Source organism: Sparus aurata, chromosome 16 (assembly GCF_900880675.1).
Source record: "Sparus aurata chromosome 16, fSpaAur1.1, whole genome shotgun sequence".
Lineage (NCBI taxonomy): Eukaryota > Metazoa > Chordata > Actinopteri > Spariformes > Sparidae > Sparus > Sparus aurata.
In genome coordinates, this window is record NC_044202.1 from 3,277,592 (window position 1) to 3,296,149 (window position 18,558).

General features: G+C 41.5%; 2 protein-coding genes across 2 annotated transcripts; both read left to right on the top strand.

The window, feature by feature from the left end:
* Positions 1-1,414: 1,414 nt before the first annotated feature.
* On the top strand, positions 1,415-9,086 carry pgrmc2 (progesterone receptor membrane component 2). The gene is made up of 3 exons (XM_030443370.1): positions 1,415-1,826; positions 5,374-5,529; positions 7,265-9,086. The coding sequence occupies exons 1-3, from the start codon at positions 1,484-1,486 to the stop codon at positions 7,360-7,362; spliced, it is 597 nt and encodes a 198-aa protein (XP_030299230.1). The 5' UTR covers positions 1,415-1,483; the 3' UTR covers positions 7,363-9,086.
* A 2,315-nt stretch (positions 9,087-11,401) lies between these two features.
* Positions 11,402-17,276, top strand: asmt2 (acetylserotonin O-methyltransferase 2). The gene is made up of 9 exons (XM_030392364.1): positions 11,402-11,899; positions 11,995-12,085; positions 13,467-13,641; positions 14,067-14,196; positions 14,432-14,500; positions 14,582-14,700; positions 14,911-15,048; positions 15,221-15,343; positions 15,487-17,276. Exons 2-9 carry the CDS (start codon positions 12,005-12,007, stop codon positions 15,696-15,698), a joined length of 1,047 nt encoding a protein of 348 aa, XP_030248224.1. The 5' UTR covers positions 11,402-11,899; positions 11,995-12,004; the 3' UTR covers positions 15,699-17,276.
* The last annotated feature ends 1,282 nt before the right edge of the window (positions 17,277-18,558 follow it).

Below are 18,558 nucleotides of genomic sequence, written 5' to 3' on the forward strand. Positions count from 1 at the left end.
GATATTATGCAGTGTTGCTGAGGGCGAGTCATCGAGCCTGATCAGCAGGTTTGTTTTAGTTTTTTCTCCCAGCAACAGCTGAAAGCAACTCGTCGCTCAGATCAAAAGCTGTCTGATCATCCGAGTCGATTGTAAATCTAAAGTACCATCAGGTGCTTATCTCTGACAGAGTAAACAAGCAGGAAAAGGTGTTGACATGAAGCGTACAGATAACAGTGTCGCAGGGGAAAGTGTTGAGTAAACACAAAAGACAACTAATAAACATTCAGTAAAGCATTCTGAGATCTAAATGAAACCAAACGGTGTCTTATTTAAAGGAAAAAGTGCATTAAATGTGATAGAAATGACTTCACATGTAAGAAACACGACACAAACACTCAGTAAACACATGAAAAAGTTTGTTAAGTACTTAAATTGGTGGGTTTGTTGTGTTTTATTGCGTTTAAGTGGCAGTTTGTGACACTACGGGTCCCCACGGAGGGACAAAAAGCGTAAACAAACCTGTCTCAACTTGGAGCAGAGGTGGGCGGGTGTGTTGCCCACTTCAGGTGCCCCTCGTAAATCTCAAAGCTGAATAAGATGTGGGTCTTTATGGGGCTTTCCGGTGCTCTGGTGGGTCTTTATGGGACTTTCCGGTGCTCTGGTGCGTTTTTGTTCAAATGCCAACTATTATATAAAATTAAATATATATTTTCTGATGCGTGTTTCTTATATCGTCATGTTTGCACAGCTTCCTCTACTTTGTCTGACTTGTGTTACTTTTAAAGTTTGTAGAGAAGAACAATTTTTGTCACAACAGAAGGAGGATAACATGTATCTGTGAGTTTTGCAATCTTCTAATGTGGAAATGTACAATCAGCAAAAAAAACAAACAATAAAATGAACTACAATATAAAAAGATAGATACAAGTTTATCCCTCTTGCACAACTTGTGTTCCTGTTATCTGAGGTTTGCACAATAGTGCCCGATTATTAAATTCTAGGTCAGTGGGGGAAACTGTGGAGTTTTAAATGTAGGCTTACTTGGCAATTAGTCAATTAAGTAGTTGACAAGGATTTCTATGGTGAAATAAGTCATTTAAATTGGGAAAATCGAATTGAAATGGGTTTTCTTTGGACTTTATAATAGTAAATATTGAGAAAGAAGGTGTTGAGCAGATATCTTTGGATTTTGGACTTTTGGTGATATGTTTAAATGTCACTTTGCCTCTTAGTTGCTTCCTGTTGATGACATGATTCATTGATTACTCGAAAAATCAATCCGTAGAATCGATAATGGAATCGGGCTGGTCACTTCTCGCAGCTTTATATCTGCCATGCGATGGGACTGTGTGTGTGTGTGTCTTTTTTTTTTCATAGCACCAAAGAACAGAACACGATGTGACAACACGTTCCCCTCCTCGCTCAACTAGTGGTTCCGCTTTTACCGACAGGACGTGAACGCAGCATCTGGCCAGGGGCGGGTAGGCGCTAACCGTGCAGTATGGCGGACGATGGAGACAGTTCGAGCGGACCAGTTGACACAAGCGGCGGGCAGGGGGCAGCGGATGAGTCGGACGGGCTCGGCCTCGGCGGGATGTTGCTGAATATCAGTATTCTGGTTCTGGTGGTTGCGGTCTGTCTGGCCGTGTACCGGCGGTGGGGCAGGCGGCTCGTCGCTGACGCGGCCCAGGGCGACGAGGCCTCGGCGCTTCCCAAGATGAGGAGACGGGACTTCACTCTGGAGCAGTTGCGGGAGTACGACGGACTCCAGAACCCTCGAATCCTGATGGCTGTCAACATGAAGATCTTCGACGTGACCAGCGGTAAAAAGTTTTACGGGAAAGGTGAGTTGGCAGCGGGGAGATCACGCACTGACAGCCGGGTGAGGTGGCTGACACGTCCCCGCTTGTGGTGAGTTGTCCTGAACAAAAATTTGGGCGCAAACCGTTGTGGTTAGCTTAAGCTAGCTAGCTCTGTGGCTTTGTCTATGTTATTGAATGGGGTGCTAGCTGTTGGCTAACTAGCGCTGCGCCCCAGGGTCGTGACTGTTGTGGTGATGTTTGACCACCTCTGCACAGTATACCCCCCTACGCTCAACATGCGCAACTTTATTTCTTATTTAAGTTCTTCTGCTGAGGCTAAAGTGCAAGATTTTAACGAGCTAGCTTGCTAGCGTTAGCCTGCTAGCATGAAGACGTGCACACAGACACACTGCACTGTCTGGGTGTCTGGTCTGGAGCCGCCGCTTGTTTACAGTGAAGGGACTCAACATGCATGAAATAGGAGCTTTGCACCAAACTTTTAATCTTGAATAACACTAATTTTGCTATTTTTTTGCTAACGTGGAGGCTAGCTTAGCGTGGAAATGGGTGTTTTTAGCCCCTTGCTAGCTGTGCAAAGTTAACTGTAGCGCAGGAAAGAGACGTGTTAGCAAATACGGAGAGTAAATATTGCGTTTCAGTCCCCACAGTTGAGTCTGTTTGAGCCTGAGAAACAAGGTTACTGGGTTAGCCTGCTTCTCCACATTTTCTGTGGCTGACTCACCCATCAACTCTAATAAACCAGGCCTATAATTATTCATACACATTCCCAGCAGCCTCAAGTGTCACGTCTGCTATTCTACACCGACAGCACCGAGCCAAGCTGCTGATCGGATCCAGCTCAACACATTATTATGACACAAAGGTTCAGAGACTCCCAACATATGTTACATAGTCTGGATCATCACTGTGGACCTGCTGCAGGGACGTATGGTATGAATAGTAGTGAGAAGTGATGTTTAGGTTCAGTTGTGAATGAAAAATGTAAAACATTTTCTGGGTTAAGCTCCTGGAAAGTGAGAGTTTGCAGCTTGTGTCTGTTTCCTTTTGTCCTTTTATGATATCTTCCATTTATATAACACATGAAATCAGGAAGAGGTGATAGCTTAACTTTACAACAATGTAATATATCACAGAACAATAACCATCTCAGGTAATAAAGTTTCACAGTATTGCAGTGCTGTGAACTTAATACATTTATTATATCAGCTACAGTAACAGTAACAGTAACCCTACTTAAAGGAATTAATGCAGAAGAGCTTTTTGGAAGATATGAAGTCTTTTGAGGCATGAACCTTGTTATAAAGTCAAATGAGCAACACGGTATGATAACCGCCAAGTTTTCAACCACAGTTTACATTGAAAACAGAATATTTCTGCAGCCTTAATCAGGATTTTTTTTTACAGTTAATGATAAAGTTTATAAGATCAGAGCATCAGTTTCATATCAGCACAAAAAAGGGCAACACATTTCTCAGTTCAACTTCTAAAACATGAGAGTTTGTGCGCTTGTTGGCTCTGAAAGGAGCCCAAAGTCACGTCCTTAAACTGCTTCTTTTGTCCGTCCTGCAGCTCAGAACCAAAAGAAGTTCAATCTTCACATTTCAGACGCTGGAACCGGACGATGTTTGACATTTTTCCTCAAATCGATTATCAAAATCACAGTCGTCATTTGCACCAGGGGGAGGCTGGGGGCATGTTCACGTAACTCTTTGTCTCTGTTGCTCGGACAAGATAAGCAGCTGGACCTCTGCGAACATGTGCGTTTGTCATTATTATAAACCCGAGCTGTATTTTCCAGCCTCGTCCGTGTGGAGCCGCCGTCTACAGCTGACGCTCCGGCTTATCAGACATAATTCAGGCGTGTATCAGCCTCGGTAATTTCTTCTTTTGTTGATTCTAATAATAGACGGTAAAATAAAAACATCCGTGTGCTGCCGGCGCTGTCAGCTCACCCTGAAGTCTGGTGAACAGCTTTAACCTCAGATACTCGCACCTGTAGTTGTGCAAGGTGGCCGCACATCTAATCTTTGAGGGCGATAAGGCTTCACGGCTTTATGGTCGGCCGTTTGAACACTGTTTTCTCTCAGTTGCACAATGAGAAGAACCTAAAGCGCCTGCAGAGTTTTCACATGCAGATCAGATGATGTTCATCGGGAAGATGTAGAAAGATTTAAAACAGTGGGAAGAGTCGAGGGGAGCTCCGGGGCGTCGTTCAGGAGATTAATGATCAGGCTGAAAGTCGAAGGCAGGCGGTCGGGTACATTTCTGTAATGTCATGTTAACACAGCGCCGCTTGTTATATCCTCTACTAATGCACTCAGACTCACAAGGACATTTTAACTCTGTTTATCATTTGTATTGTCATTCTTACAAGTTGCACAACTAAAAGGAAGGAGCCACGTTGCACAATGATTGATCACATCCACAACATGTTGAGATCGACTGATCACATTCCGTCTCAGTCTGCAGCTCAGTCGTGCTGATGAAGGTAAAAATGTGTCACAGCGTCCCGTTATAAATAAAACATGGTGGTGCGACAGAGACGTCCTGACCTATAAGTTGTATTTTTTCATGTTGGGGAGCAAAAAAAACACTTTCTCATCATTTACAAACGTTGTCAGTGAAGATAAAATGCAAAAATGACCGAAGCCAGTGAAAATAATTGCAATTTGTGTATCTCTACCCGTGTTTCCCACAGAAACCGGCATTTTATGGACCAACAACTAATCAATTTACTCAAGAATATAATTGACGGAGCCTTACATTGCATCACACAAATGTCCTTATACTTTTGAGGTTACACACGGCTGTAAAAATGTCAATTTTCCAGTGTACTCTCATATATCTGTGTCAGTATTGGCATCAAACGTTCAGTATTGATCAGGCTGTATTAGGAAACAATCCATAGAAGTGTGGGTGTCGTTATGTAGCAGGTAGATTTTTAAGATCAGGAGTTTTATTACTGTGTGTAACTTCAAGCTGCACCTAACATCTTCTTTATTTAGTTGATAAAAAGGGAAATTAAAGAACAGATCGTCACGCGTGAGCATCTGAAGCAGTGAAGGTTTGAAACCTTTAATCAGAGGTGTTGCTGATTTAATTCACTGACCGCCGTCTGATGGATTAACAGACTAATTGCTGCAGCTCTGCTTCACCTCTCACGTAAATGAAAACTTCTTTGAGAACATTTAAAGGCCGTCAGGAGTCCAGCAGAGTCCAGGACCGTCTCACATCCTCATTCAGAGAATTTCTGCTTAGTCACCCCTGAGAGTTTTTCAGAAAAAGAGCAGCTTGTCTGATTCTGAGTCTGTGTGTGAACTCGCTGTATCCACGCTGCGTTCAAGTGCTTTACTTACTGGCAGCGCTGGAGGCTTTTAATGTGGAGCAGCAGCAGCGATCACATGACGCAGGTCTGACTTAATCGCTACGGGTTAACTTGTTGTTTGACTGGAACGCTTTTATTCACGTTGAATCAATTTGATGATGTTTTTCAGGACAGTGTAGTCAGAGATTTCATGATGAAGACAGAATCTTTTCTAATCCTGACGTTTGTGTGTTTCCTCCTCAGATGGTCCTTACGGCATTTTCGCGGGTCGGGATGCTTCGAGAGGCCTCGCCACCTTCTGCCTGGAGAAAGACGCCCTGAGGGACGAGTACGACGACCTGTCAGACCTCAACGCTGTACAGATGGAGAGCGTGAGGGAGTGGGAGATGCAGTTCATGGGTAAGCTTCATTCCCTCGATGATACCAGAGATAACGCTCCGCAGGAATATCGATTCGGCTCAGATTTCACCGACACGTCCACCGTGTTCATCGCATGTCTCTGCACATTTAGTCAGGTCAGCGCGAGTCGCCAGAAAACACAGTGTGGCTGTACTTTGTGTGTTAGAACAAAGTGATTTCTGTTATTAAATTAGGAGGATTTAAAGCTGCCAGCAGAACACAGACCAGCACTTGTAGCAGCGTTGAACAGAGTCGCACACTGTCCTGCAGTTGTTGTTGCATGCATGTGTAATTTTACTTTATAAATACTCAGAGGAAGTCGGCCTCAAGTCTGCAGATTCACCGACATGGAGAAACTCTGAAAATGTCCAGAAGTTATGTTTTATGCTGTTAAAGAGGGATACAAGGGTGGCTACAGGTGAAAACTCACTAAAAGGAAAGAGACTCACAACAACAACAGATGTGCAGGTCGAGGCCTGAACATCGAGACGTCAAACAAACATCTGTATAAACCAGCTGACGTTTTAGACTTCAATCAAATAACTGAGAAAATAATCAGACGCTTAATCGGTTGTGAAACTAGGAATTAGTCGCTGCTAAGTTTTTGTTTTCTGGCTGTTTCAGCTAAAACAGCAGAAAAGAGAGACTTCACTCTGACAGGTGCCGCTGAACTGAACTAAACTTAACACAGATGTTAATAAACTCAAAACTAAAAATATCTTCTGCTGAAAATTACAGTTAGAACAGGAAGCTGCAACTGGAAGGAAGCGCAGATCTTCTCATGTGTGTCAGATCACTCTCTACTCAAAGTGTAAACGTACAACAGCTTTATACGATGTTACAGGAGATCATTCAGAAGTATTTCTCAAAGCTCGTGTGTATTTTTTCAAACCGCCGGCGTCTAATTCTGGAGTGAAAGCCGTGCTGGTGACATCAGGCCTCTGCTTACTTAAACAACACGCCTCTCTCTGAAACAAATCACACATTTAAAGCTCGACTGAGCAGCTTTTGGAAGTTGGCGGGTCCCAACGCGGCGGCTGATTAAATCTGGAAAGAAGATGTCGGTAAATTACTCGCAGCATGTTGTTCACCGAGTCCAGAGTGCTGCCTGATGTTCGGAGCGTTTTAGTAGTAAAGGAAAGAATATCAGATTAAATATCTTTTGGGTATTTGGATGGATTAGTGGAAACGGTTCAATTCATTCATCCATATAAAAGCTCGGCGGTCACAAACGGCCCGACCCTGATTATAGAAAACACAGGGGGAAAAAAACCCCACAAAAACAAAACCGTTTATAGAAACGACAAAATCTACATTTGTCCAAGAGGATCAGTGAAACATGTCGACAGACTACAGCTGGATTTAAAGTCCCAGTTCACGTCTTTGTGCGTTAAAAGATGAATTAAATAAGCGTGGATGTTTATTATTCTTTCGTTCTTCAATGTTTCAGCAATATATTGATAAAAAGAAAACCAGCAAGTCAGGCAAGAATCACAGCTGATGATCTAAACTACAACATGATGGTTATCGCAGGCCTTTAAAGGATGTCGCTGCACAGACAGCTGCAACAAACTTAATTTCATGGTGAATTCTTTAGTCTTAAAAAGGTCAAATTGCTCGTCACAGTGAGCAAAGTGACGTCTTCAGGTCGCTTCTTTTGTCTGACCAGCCGTCCAAAACCAAAAGACACTTCAGCAGAAACTGTTAACACAATGTTTTTCTCAATATCTTCCAGAAAAATACGATTACGTCGGGAGGTTGCTGAAGCCCGGAGACGAGCCGTCGGAGTACACGGACGAGGAGGACATAAAGGACCACCTGAAACACGACTGAGCGGTTCCATCACACTGACCAAAGCCTGGAGCCCCACACAGCTGCGACAGACCGCCCCCCCAGACCTCCTCCTCTTCCTCCTCCTCCTCCTGCCCCATCCATCTACCTGCCACTCCTTTCTCCTGCCCCCACCCGACCCCACCCACCCTCCCACCTCCCAAATCTGTCCGGTGCCGTGGCTGTTCTGGAAGGGCAGGACTCGAGTCGCCCAGACCTCCCTCCCTCCCTCCCTCACTCCCTCCCTCTTCATCCTGCGAAGAATTCCACCAACAGAAAGCGATCGAAAACCCCTCGACGAGGGGCTCGACAGAAAACACGTCTGGGGGCAGGGAGAGAGTTCGGGGTTGAGCCATTAGGTGTATTTGAAAACAAAAACCACAAAATCTTTTAGTCTCCAGAGGGGGGAACGTGTGGTCGTCGTGGTCGCCGCCGAGCGCTGGGGTGGAAGTTGATCAGAGGTGGTTCGGAGATGATCGGAGATGATCAGAGGATCGGGACGGGGAAAACGGATTTCTCTCTCTCTTGTTTTTTATCTTTGGTTCAGTCACATCGCAACTGAAAACTGCTTCAAAGCTTCGGGACAGCTCATCAATCACTTAATCAATCAGTTCTGTTTCTTTTTTCTTGTTCAGATCATTTTCACCCCTTGTTGAGAGGGCGGCGCTGCGGCCGAGAAACGGCGCTGTGGAAATTGGCGGGGCGGCGCAATTTTCCTGTTGTGTTTTGTAGTGTATGCACTACTAGTTTTCTTTGTTTGTCACCATGTGATTGTATTTGTTGAGTAGCATAGAGCGGGCGGGCGGGAGGGGAAAGAAGGAGTTCTGTTTATTTAGTTTCTTTGTTTTCCGGCTGGGTTTTGGGGGGTTTTTAAAGGTCCTTGCCATATGAATCTTGCTTTTGAATCACATCACATGACGGGACTGAATCACTGATCGGGAATACAAAAAGGGAAAGGTGATAAGGCAGTCCTAATCAATCGACTACAATTGTTTACATGCCTCACAAGCCAGCTGCAAAGTCTGTAGATTCCCCCCTGAAAATGGTCCAAGTATTAATTGTGCCTTATTTTGTTCGTTGTGTCAGTCCTGACCGTGCTAACAGAGGAGGCGAGCGGAGGTGATGGAGGTGTCGGGCCCCCCAGACTTTAACGAAGGCATGCGTTCTGTCAGTCGTCCACGCACAGACTGTAAGACTTCCCCACTTCACAAACTCTGTAAATAGACCGTATGAATTACTCAGTGTTACTGCCATATTTATGTAGTTGATGAACTCCATATATGTATAATGCTATGTCGTATTGGCCAAACCCCCCCTCCCCCCCCCTCATGGTTTCTTTCTTTTCTTTGCTTTTCTTTTTAAACGTGGGTGAATTTCCAAAAAAGAAAACAAACACATACAAAAATTACAAACAAAAAAAAGAAAAAAAGAGAGATGGGAGCGTTGCAAAGTGCTGCAGGGCGGGACCGGGAGCTGTTCTTCTTCTTCTTCTTTTTTTTTTTTTTTTTCTTCTTCTCCGGAGACGTTGCTTATCCTGTAAATATTATCTGTCATTTTATTAGAAAAAAAGAAAAAAAAAAGCATGTTGCAACAACAAAGTGAGCTATGGCGAATTTCCCACCACGTCATTGTATTTAAATGTTGGGTGTGTGTGTGTGCGTGTCTGCGTGACAGAGGCAGGAAGGGATTTGTTCATGCATAATAAATCGATTTGGTTAATAATTGAAGATGTCTGGGGGGTTTTTATTTGCTTTCAGGGGGGACGGCGTGATCAGATCACTACCAGAAAAACATGTTTTAATGTTCATTAAGAGCGTCTGAGAGTCGAGTAAACAGAGCAGCGTTCACCTTCAGGGAGAATAAACAGACGGACGGTAATTTAATATCTGGGGTATAAATCTGTTAAATTAGTCGTGCGTCTGTACGGTTCAGATCCTCTGAGGTGACGTTTTAACTCTTTAAACAGTTGGTGAGTTATAGCGAGAGATGTTTCTTCTCTCACTCTTGAAAAGTGCAGGATCATAATTCAGGAACAGAATGTACACCGAACGGATCGCTTCATGAGAACAAACCTCTGGGTGAACGAGGATTAACTCCAGATGTTCAGATCCCCGAAAGCAGCCTGAGAAGTTGTGAGTGACGGAGGTGAAGCAGAAAACCAAACTGTTGTTTCCTCTTGTGTTTAAAATGTAAATAAAACGAATGAACTTTAAATTATGCTCATTAAAAAACAAATATTAGTTTAGTCGCCATCAACAAAACTGGAGACATCAGAGGAGTAACTTGAGTATTTCTATTTGAAGCTACTTCACCACATCTCTGAGGTCAATATTGTCATTTTACTCGATTACATTTGTCTGACAGCTTTAGTTACTCTTACTTAAAGTGTCGATTTTGTCATTAAAAAAGAATAAACACTCCATTAAATCTCAAATACTTGTTTAGTTGCCATCAACAAAACTGGCGAGGAGTAACTTCTAAGATACTTGATACTTCTCTTTACTCCACTACATTTGTCTGACAGCTTTAGTTACTCCTGAGTTACTAGTTACTCGTAGTCAAAGTGTCCATCTTTCATTTTCAATGTAAATAAAAAAGAATAAACAATTTTATTATCTGCATTAAAAACAAATATAGTTTAGTCGCCATCAACAAAACTGGCAACTTCAGAAGAGTAACTTGAGTATTTCTATTTGAAGCTGCTTCATCTCCACATCTCTGAGGTCAATATTGTCATTTTACTCGATTACATTTGTCTGACAGCTTTAGTTACTCTTAAAGTGTCACTCTTGTCATTAAAAAAGAATAAACACGCCATTAAATCTGAAATACTTGTTAAGTTGCCACCAACAAAACTGGCAACTCCCGAGGAGTAACTTCTAAGCTGTCTCATCCTTCTTCTCTTTACTCCACTACATTTGTCTAACAGCTTTAGTTACCCCTTAGTTACTAGTTACTCTTCGTCAAAGTGTCCATCTTTCATTTTCAATTTAAATAAAAGAGAATAAACACTTATTATCCTCATTAAAAACATATTAGTTTAGTTGCCAACAACAAAACTAGCAACTTCAGAGGAGTAACTTCATCTCCACATCTCTGAGGTCAATATTGTCATTTTACCCGATTACATTTGTCTGACACCTTTAGTTACTCTTTGGTACAGGTTACGATTTCTCAAAGTGTCCATCTTCCATTTTCAATGTAAATAAAAAGAAATAAACACTTTGTTCATTAAAAACAAATACTAGTTTAATTCCCAGCAACAAAACTGCCAACTTCAGAGAAGTAACTTCGAAGATACTTGATACTTCTCTTTACTCGACTAAATTTTTCTGACAGCATAGGTAACTCTTAAGTTACTAGTTACTCATACTTAAAATGACCATCTTTCATTTTCAGTTTAAATAAAAGAGAATAAACACTTTGTTATTCGCATTACAAGACAAAAACAAATGCTAGCTAAGTTGCCATTAACAAAACTGGCAACCTCAGTGGAGTAACTTCATCACCACATCTCAGAGGCAAATATTGTACTCCACTACATTTGTCTGACAGCTTTAGTTACTCTTTAGTTACAGGTAACGAGTGCTCAAGGTGTTCATCCTTCATTTTCAACACTATAGTTGCCATTGACAAATCTGGCAACCTCAGAGGAGTAACTGTTATAAGCTGAGTCATTCTTCTTCTCTTTACTCGACTACATTTGTCTGACAGCATAAGTTACTCTTAACTTACTAGTTACTTGTACACAAAACTTTTATCTTACATTTTCATTATCTAAAATATGGTTATTCTGTGAAATATCTAAATTCTTATTTTGTGTTTTGTAAATATTTTTACTTCCTGAAAAAACGTTTAATTTGACTTTTATTGCAGATCCACACACATGTCACAACATCGATTACTTTTAAACACAGTAAAAACATATTTAACATATTTATATAAAGAAAGGAAGAAAAAAAAACATTATAATTGCCATATTTTGAAGAATAATCCCTGATAATCTTATAATCTGATTACACATTCTTTCTCAAATGTGACCTGAGCTCACTATAGTCCCTAATTAGTAATCTGTTTCTCATGTAATCCACGTTACATGTAATCTATTATCACTTCCTGTCCACCTCTTTCTCGACCATGTGGTCATGAAGTCACTGTCCTGAGATCAGCGGCTCGCAGCTCGACAGCGCCCCCTCGGCGGCTGCGGACGGTCCGTGAACTGCAGCCTCGCTGACTCGTGTGTGTTTCAGGTGAAGCTTCAGTCGCTCGCTGCTGTTTCACGAACCAACACAACTGCTGCAAACCCAACAAGAACACTTCCAGAACCGGTACCACAGCAGGATGTGTGTTTTTAATCCGCTGAAGATCCGATCGATTATCTCATGACCGAGCTCACCCAGACAGGCAGCAGCTCCTGAACACAACACCGACATCTTGGTGGCTGTTTGGGCTGAAAACTCCCCCCTAACATCACAAAAACCCAGATCCTCCTCACGGACCGGATCATCTTTAGCGGCTCTCTAGGATACAAAAAAACCAGGTGAGTGATGACGTCAGACACACAGGTGATTGAGTGGATGCAGTGTGAAGTTAACTGCAGCGATTGGAAAGGTTTTTGGTTCGTGTCTCCATCAGGAGGGCAGTGATGGCAGAGCATCTGTCCCAGAGTGAGCTCGACTACCCATTCAAACTTCTGGAGTATTTCAACGGCTTCAGGGTCTCAAAGGTGACGTGTTTACACTTTGATTTTAATTAATATTTCATGTTATCAAGCGTGCAGCCTGCAGGAATGTCTCCAGAGGCGTTACTTACATGTTTTAATGCACCAACAGGGCTGCAGCCAGTGATGACTGTCTCAAATGTTGTGTTAATTCATTGTTTGGTCCATAATTTATTCCCAAATAACAATTTAACATTTTAATATTGCATGTTTTGTGCTCATCTCATGCAAAAGTTCAAATTTCACAGTATTTTTGGAGGTATTTTTGCACTCAAAGATCATCAGAGTGAATGAAGATGACTTGTTTTGTCTCTTCTTTGGCTGAATGTTGGATGTTTTGTTTCGTATACGGGATGCACACATTCTTTTGCAATGATCTCTCAGAAGTCATCATTGCATTTCAGTGAACTTTTAACATTTTGATGATTATAAATCACCCGGAGCATCTTTTTCTAAATCCTAATGTCTAAAAAAAAGTTTAGATATCGCCCTGTATATGTCATTACCAATTTACTGTGATTGGCTGATAAAAATGCCCATAATGCATGTTTAAAATGCAAATTAATGCACCAACAGGGCTGCAGCCAGTGAATGTCTCAGCTATTTGATTTGTTTGTTTGGTCCAAATTACCCCAAAAAATGAAGTTAACATCTTTATATTGCTTGTTTTGTGTTTGAGGAAGCAAATCTCATGCAAAAATTCAAATTTCACAAGTTGGAACCAGTAGTTTGAGGATATTTCTGCACATTTCTATACCAGATGTTTGATTTATCATTTGTGAGATGGTATGTTTTGTTTCAGATATCGATTTATCAGTCGCTACAGGATGCACACATTTTGTTGCAGCGATCTCTAAGAAGTCATCATTTCATTTCAGTAAACTTTTGACATTTTGATGATTATAAATCACCCAGAGCATCTTTTTTCTAAATCATAATCTCTAAAAAAGAAGTTTAGATATCGTCCCCATATGTGTTGTTACCAATTTCCTGTGATTGGCCGATAAAAATGTCCTCAACACTCTTATTTTGCTTGTTTCATGCGTCTGGAATGATACAAAAGTCTGGTATTTTTATAATGTAAAAGTTTTCAGTGCTCAATGTCTCAATTTTGCTTTGAACTGTCCCTTTAAATTCACCAAATGCTAATATCTGCATGCAAACGTGCACACAATGAGGATTCTAACATTTAGTGGATACAGTCTTCACCATGTTAATCATGTTAATTATTGCTAATTGGCACAGCATGTGGCGGAGGCAGCTGAGGCTCATGGGAATACCATCAGTTTCACCTTTGACCTGATGTTGGTGCTGGATAGAAAAGTCAGGGGACGCAAAACAAAAACTTAAAAAGTAAATAAGATATATTTGTGTTTTCGTCCCTCAGGTGATATTTTCCGCCTGTGAGCTCGGCGTGTTTGACCTCCTGCTGAAGTCTCAGGAGCCTCTGAGCGCCCAACATGTGGCGAGGGAGCTGGAAACCAGCGAGGACGGGATGGAGCGGCTGCTGGACGCTCTGGTGGGCATCGAGATCCTGGAGGTGGAGAACACGAAGGGGACAGGTGAGGAAGAGGAGGAGGGGCTACAATCAGCTCTGTGACTTTATACCTGAGCAGACCTCTTTATTTGTGACATACGACACTGACGACAGGTCATGAGGTCACTTCCTGCATGACTGTGCTACAAATCATTAAATGTGAACAAAGACTCAGCAGGAAATGGTGGAAAAAACACCATCACATGACCAAGATGACATCATAAAAATGCTTGTTTACGGTTAGAAACAGTCAAAAACATCATAAATGACAAAGAAAAGCATTAAATCGACACATTTAAGAAGCTTTAAGTGATGAATGTGTTATTCACGACATGATTAATTGATCATCAACATCAGTTTTTTCTTGCTCGACTAATCGTCTTGGTTCTGGTGAGCCGTACAATCCGACACACCGATTTAAAGTTGTTTGAGCGTTTTGTGTTTCGACAGCTCTGTACAGCAGCTCTGATGTGGCGAATCTCTACCTGGCCAAAGGAAGCGCCAAGTCTCTCCACGACATGATCGTCTACCAATCGCAGACCATCTACCCGCTGTGGAACAACATGGTGGACGCTGTCAGGTCAGTGGGCTCAAACAGGACGAGGTCCGGTCGGCTGGTCCACCGAGACTTTAAGGGTTTTAAAGGGTTTTTTGAGCTTGTTAATGTTTGACAGATTCAATGAGACGTTGGAACAGAAGTTTAAACGTACAGAGTCATCTGTAGGTGAGCTAACAGCCGCCGGAGCTGCTGGGAAATGTTTGCAGAACTAAAAACAAACACTCACTGATCATCACGTTGTTTCTCCTCCACACAGAGAGGGCAAGAACCAGAACCAGAAGACCTTCGGGCTTCCACCAGAGGAGATTTTTCAGGCTATCTACAGGTTTGTGCATCAGATGTGTAGTTAGAATCTAATACATCGCTCTGCTGTGTTGAATCCTTTTGTTCGGTTGATTCCAACCAGATCAGAGGAGGAGATGCTGAAGTTCATGGGTCTGATGAACTCCTCCTGGGTTCTGGACGGACACGACATCGTGACGGCGTTCAACCTCGCCTCCTTTCACAACATAATCGACCTCGGAGGTGAAAGAAAACACAGTTATATTGAATATTTTAATTGTTACGTATGGGGAAACATTCTTGTTTGCATTTGACAACATGGAAACGATCAAATATAGAAACTAAATAATCTTTTGTTTCTCAGATCAGTTGGTAAAACGTTCCCTCTGTGTGATTTCACACTAAACACAGTGAATTCTTGTTTTCACGTTGTTCTGTTTGAAAAACTCCCAGGATGCACCGGTGCTCTGGCCCGTGAGATGGCGAAGGCGTATCCCTCCTCCTCCGTCACGGTGTTCGACCTCCCGCAGGTCGTGGAAACGGCCCAGAAACATTTCTCTCAGGAGAACGATGCTGTCGCGTTTCAGACGGGTGAGCCTCGAATCCAGCCTGAAATAAATAATTTAATAAAGATTATAACATTGAATTTATGTTGTTTTTGTGTGACAGTGATGCAAAACAATCTCATCAGACGGTTTGTTCAGTAGCTGCATCTTGACTGTCGTTGCCTGAAGCTGTCACTTGATTTCTGTCGTGTCTTCAGGAGATTTCTTCGCCGGTGAAATCCCTCCTGCCGATCTCTACGTTCTGGCCAGAATCATTCACGACTGGCCTGAGGAGAAGTGCCTGACGCTGCTGAGGAGGATCTACGACACCTGCGAACCAGGTGAGTTTAAGAGAGCAGGTGAGTCTGCGTCCTAGCACGTCCACCAGTGATCCAGAACAGAAAGATGAAACAAACCAAATCGACCTCTCTGAACACTTTCACACCTTCTCAGTACTCAGTGTGTTTGTCCGTCGTCCCGTCAGGCGGCGGCGTCCTGCTGGTGGAAGCCATGCTGTTTGAGAACCGGCGGGGGCCCGTCATGGCTCAGATCTTCTCCCTCAACATGCTGGTGCAGGCGGAGGGCCGCGAGCGCCCGCCGTCCGAGTACACCCGCATGCTCACCAAGACCGGCTTCCGCAACGTGCAGGTGTGTCGGACCGGCAAGTCGTACGACGCCATCCTCGCCGTCAGATGAGCTCAGACGGGAACTGGGACACTTGAGCTTTTCAAGGCCTCGAGAGGTGGATTCAACATGTCCGCTCTGAAACAATGGTGGTCAGTCTCAGTGCACATGATTCTCAGTTTTATGATTTTGTTTTTTAAAGCTCGCACTGTCACAAACCTTCAGGATTGAAGTTGCTGCTAGATAATATTTGGATGAATTCTCTTTAAGTAAAAACACGTTCTGCATCCATCGGATACAAAATGTTGCATCAGACTCGGTTAGAAAAGGAATTTTTTTGACAATTATAAATCTTTCTTTAGATTTTCTCCTCGTTGGCGAGTGTTTCCCAAAAAAGTGCTTTCAGTTTTTTGATACTTTATAAATGCACTGATACATTTGTTTACTTTGTTGCCGTTTTTTCTTTTTATTAACGTCTCAAAAATATAAAAATCAGATAAATGCTCCAGTCGTATTCTTTAAAGATAAGCTTGTCACAGCCACATATCACATAAACCAAACTAACACCTGGTGTCATGTTCGATTATAATCACAGTATTTCTGGAGTATCACAGACGTGTTCTCTAAAAAATGTAAAACAATTATTGACGGATTTGGAGAAGCTTTTTATGAACATTCAGGTCGATTTGGGACAAATATCACATCATGATAGTCTGTAAATAATTCTGTTTTTACAAGAAGTGTTGTATTTATAATCCTCGACTGGTTGTTGTTGATTTCTATATCTTGTTTTCATCCAATACCAACAGTTTCTTATATATATTTTTACATAAGGAAAATGAAAGAGCCCCGTAAACATGCAGTTAAACTGGAACATTTGCATCTAATCTTGTTAAATCCATCAACAGGAGAGATCTGTGACCAAAAACATCTATGCAAAAATGTTATTTTATGATATAAAACCTTTTTTTTTAAGTCTACAATAGAAAGTAGCAACAGCTCTAATGTCAGATATCATTAATTCATACCAGAATCGGCCAGTCTTATGATCCATAAATCATTTTTCTCAGTCTTAAATAGAAATGTCAGTGTTCAGTTACAGTTGATTTGATTTATTTTCACTCTCGTGTCGTTTCTACTTTACAAACAAACCCGTTGAGTCCAGTGATAAAAGTACAGTTACATGAAAAACACTGAATTCTGAGATGTGTGTCGTGACGTTGACGTGCGATCGTGTGTTCCCGACCTTTTCTCTTCACTGCGATGCGTTCAGGTTCCCTCTCCGACTGTCAGACAGCATGTAGATCAGACTCTGTGCAACAGTCTTCACTTCACCTCCGTCGTTCCTCCTCCTCCGCTGCTGCTGTTCAAATGTTCTCATTCTCTCATTTTGTGTGACCTGATAGTTGAAGGAAGAAGAATCGCTGTTACACTGTTTAAAAACCTTTTCTTACTGATGTTTGTTTGTTTGTTTGTTGCATCACATGTTTACAACAGAAAATAATCTTCATCTTCTCAGCCGTCACACGTTGAATCTGGAGATGTGCAACAAGTTTTTGTATGATTTTTGTGGTTCTGTAACCTCGACCTTCTCCTGATCGTTCCACATGTTGGCAGCATGAATCATTCACATTAAATCAAACTCCTGCATCTTGTTTGTTCTTTGTAAACAGTTCACTGTAAACAACATCTTGGTGCCAAATCAACACACTTATATTGTAGCTTTTCATCACAACAACACAGCTTTTAATAAATAGTTGTGTTTTTATTGTTTTGTTAGTTTGAACAGGTTAAAATCAGACAAATTACATAAAAATAACAGCAGCAATAAATGTAAAGATAGAAGAAAAAAGGCCTTCTTTTAAAATAATCATTGATCTTTTCACAATTCTGGATTGTTGCATTAATATTATTGTGAATCTTTCAAATAAATACCAACTAATAAACACACAAGCAAAAAAGCAAACACACATAAAGATGTTTCGAACAGATATGAGTCTGTTTTCCAGACTTTAAGGACGATGTCAGTTAAAGGATGACACCATTTTTCAACTTGTTTTACTTTGTTTATATGTGGCGGACCCTGCCACCTTTCTAGCTAATAAAAAGGTTCTGTGTCCTGTTTTTTCCTCCAATAACAACTTGTCTTCTGCAAAACAACATAGTACCTCTAAGGAAGATGTCATTTAAATTCAATCTGAAAAAAAAAACAAAACTTAAAAATGTATCCGTTGCTCTTTCGAGGTTGTTTCATGAGATGATTATGAGATAATTGGAGAATAAGACATGAAATAATAAGATTCTTCTTATGAATCTATAAAAGAAGCGTACTTATTTGGGAAACGTTGAAATCGCAGCTTGAGTTTCCTGCAACAGCAGCTCGGGTTCAGATTTGTACAGAAGAGTTTTGGGGCCAGAGGTGAGAAAGAAAATGAACCAACTCTTCTGAGCTCGTCTGGTTTTTCGTTGGCGCCGCTTGATATAATTTTAAAAGGTCGACTTTAATCTCCAAATGTGAAGTGACCTAATTTTTCCTCTCACCCCCCTCGGCCTAATACTCTCTCATAACTTTGAGTGTTTTTGGAGCTGTTTCCATTCACATTTCCTTTTTTCAAAACTCAACTTGAAGTGTTGTTGGTGGTCGTGTCTCTTTAAATTAAAAAAAAAAAAGGGAGTGCCCTCCGAGCCCCATCCAGAAGATTTGACCACTATAAATTTGACTTTTGTATAAATTTGTGCATTTCTCCGCAGTAATTGCTCATGAAATAATATCTATGAAAACTTGACTCAAATTCTTAAATGTATTGAACATGGTTATCATCATTGGTGATACTTTATAATAACCATCATCAATAAGTGGTTAATTTATAGTTAAGTAATTTCACTGTTGAGAAACAATGAAACCTTTGATAAGACAATTATTAAGCACTTG

What these genes read in the sequence shown, in the direction of transcription:
- pgrmc2 (XM_030443370.1), top strand. Translation starts at nt 1,484, where the DNA reads ATGGCGGACGATGGAGACAGTTCGAGCGGACCAGTTGACACAAGCGGC. An exon ending in TAAAAAGTTTTACGGGAAAG is followed by an intron (nt 1,827 to 5,373) that starts GTGAGTTGGCAG and finishes TTTCCTCCTCAG; the next exon opens with ATGGTCCTTACGGCATTTTC. An exon ending in GTGGGAGATGCAGTTCATGG is followed by an intron (nt 5,530 to 7,264) that starts GTAAGCTTCATT and finishes AATATCTTCCAG; the next exon opens with AAAAATACGATTACGTCGGG.
- asmt2 (XM_030392364.1), top strand. Translation starts at nt 12,005, where the DNA reads ATGGCAGAGCATCTGTCCCAGAGTGAGCTCGACTACCCATTCAAACTT. An exon ending in AACATGGTGGACGCTGTCAG is followed by an intron (nt 14,197 to 14,431) that starts GTCAGTGGGCTC and finishes TCCTCCACACAG; the next exon opens with AGAGGGCAAGAACCAGAACC. An exon ending in CTACGACACCTGCGAACCAG is followed by an intron (nt 15,344 to 15,486) that starts GTGAGTTTAAGA and finishes TCGTCCCGTCAG; the next exon opens with GCGGCGGCGTCCTGCTGGTG.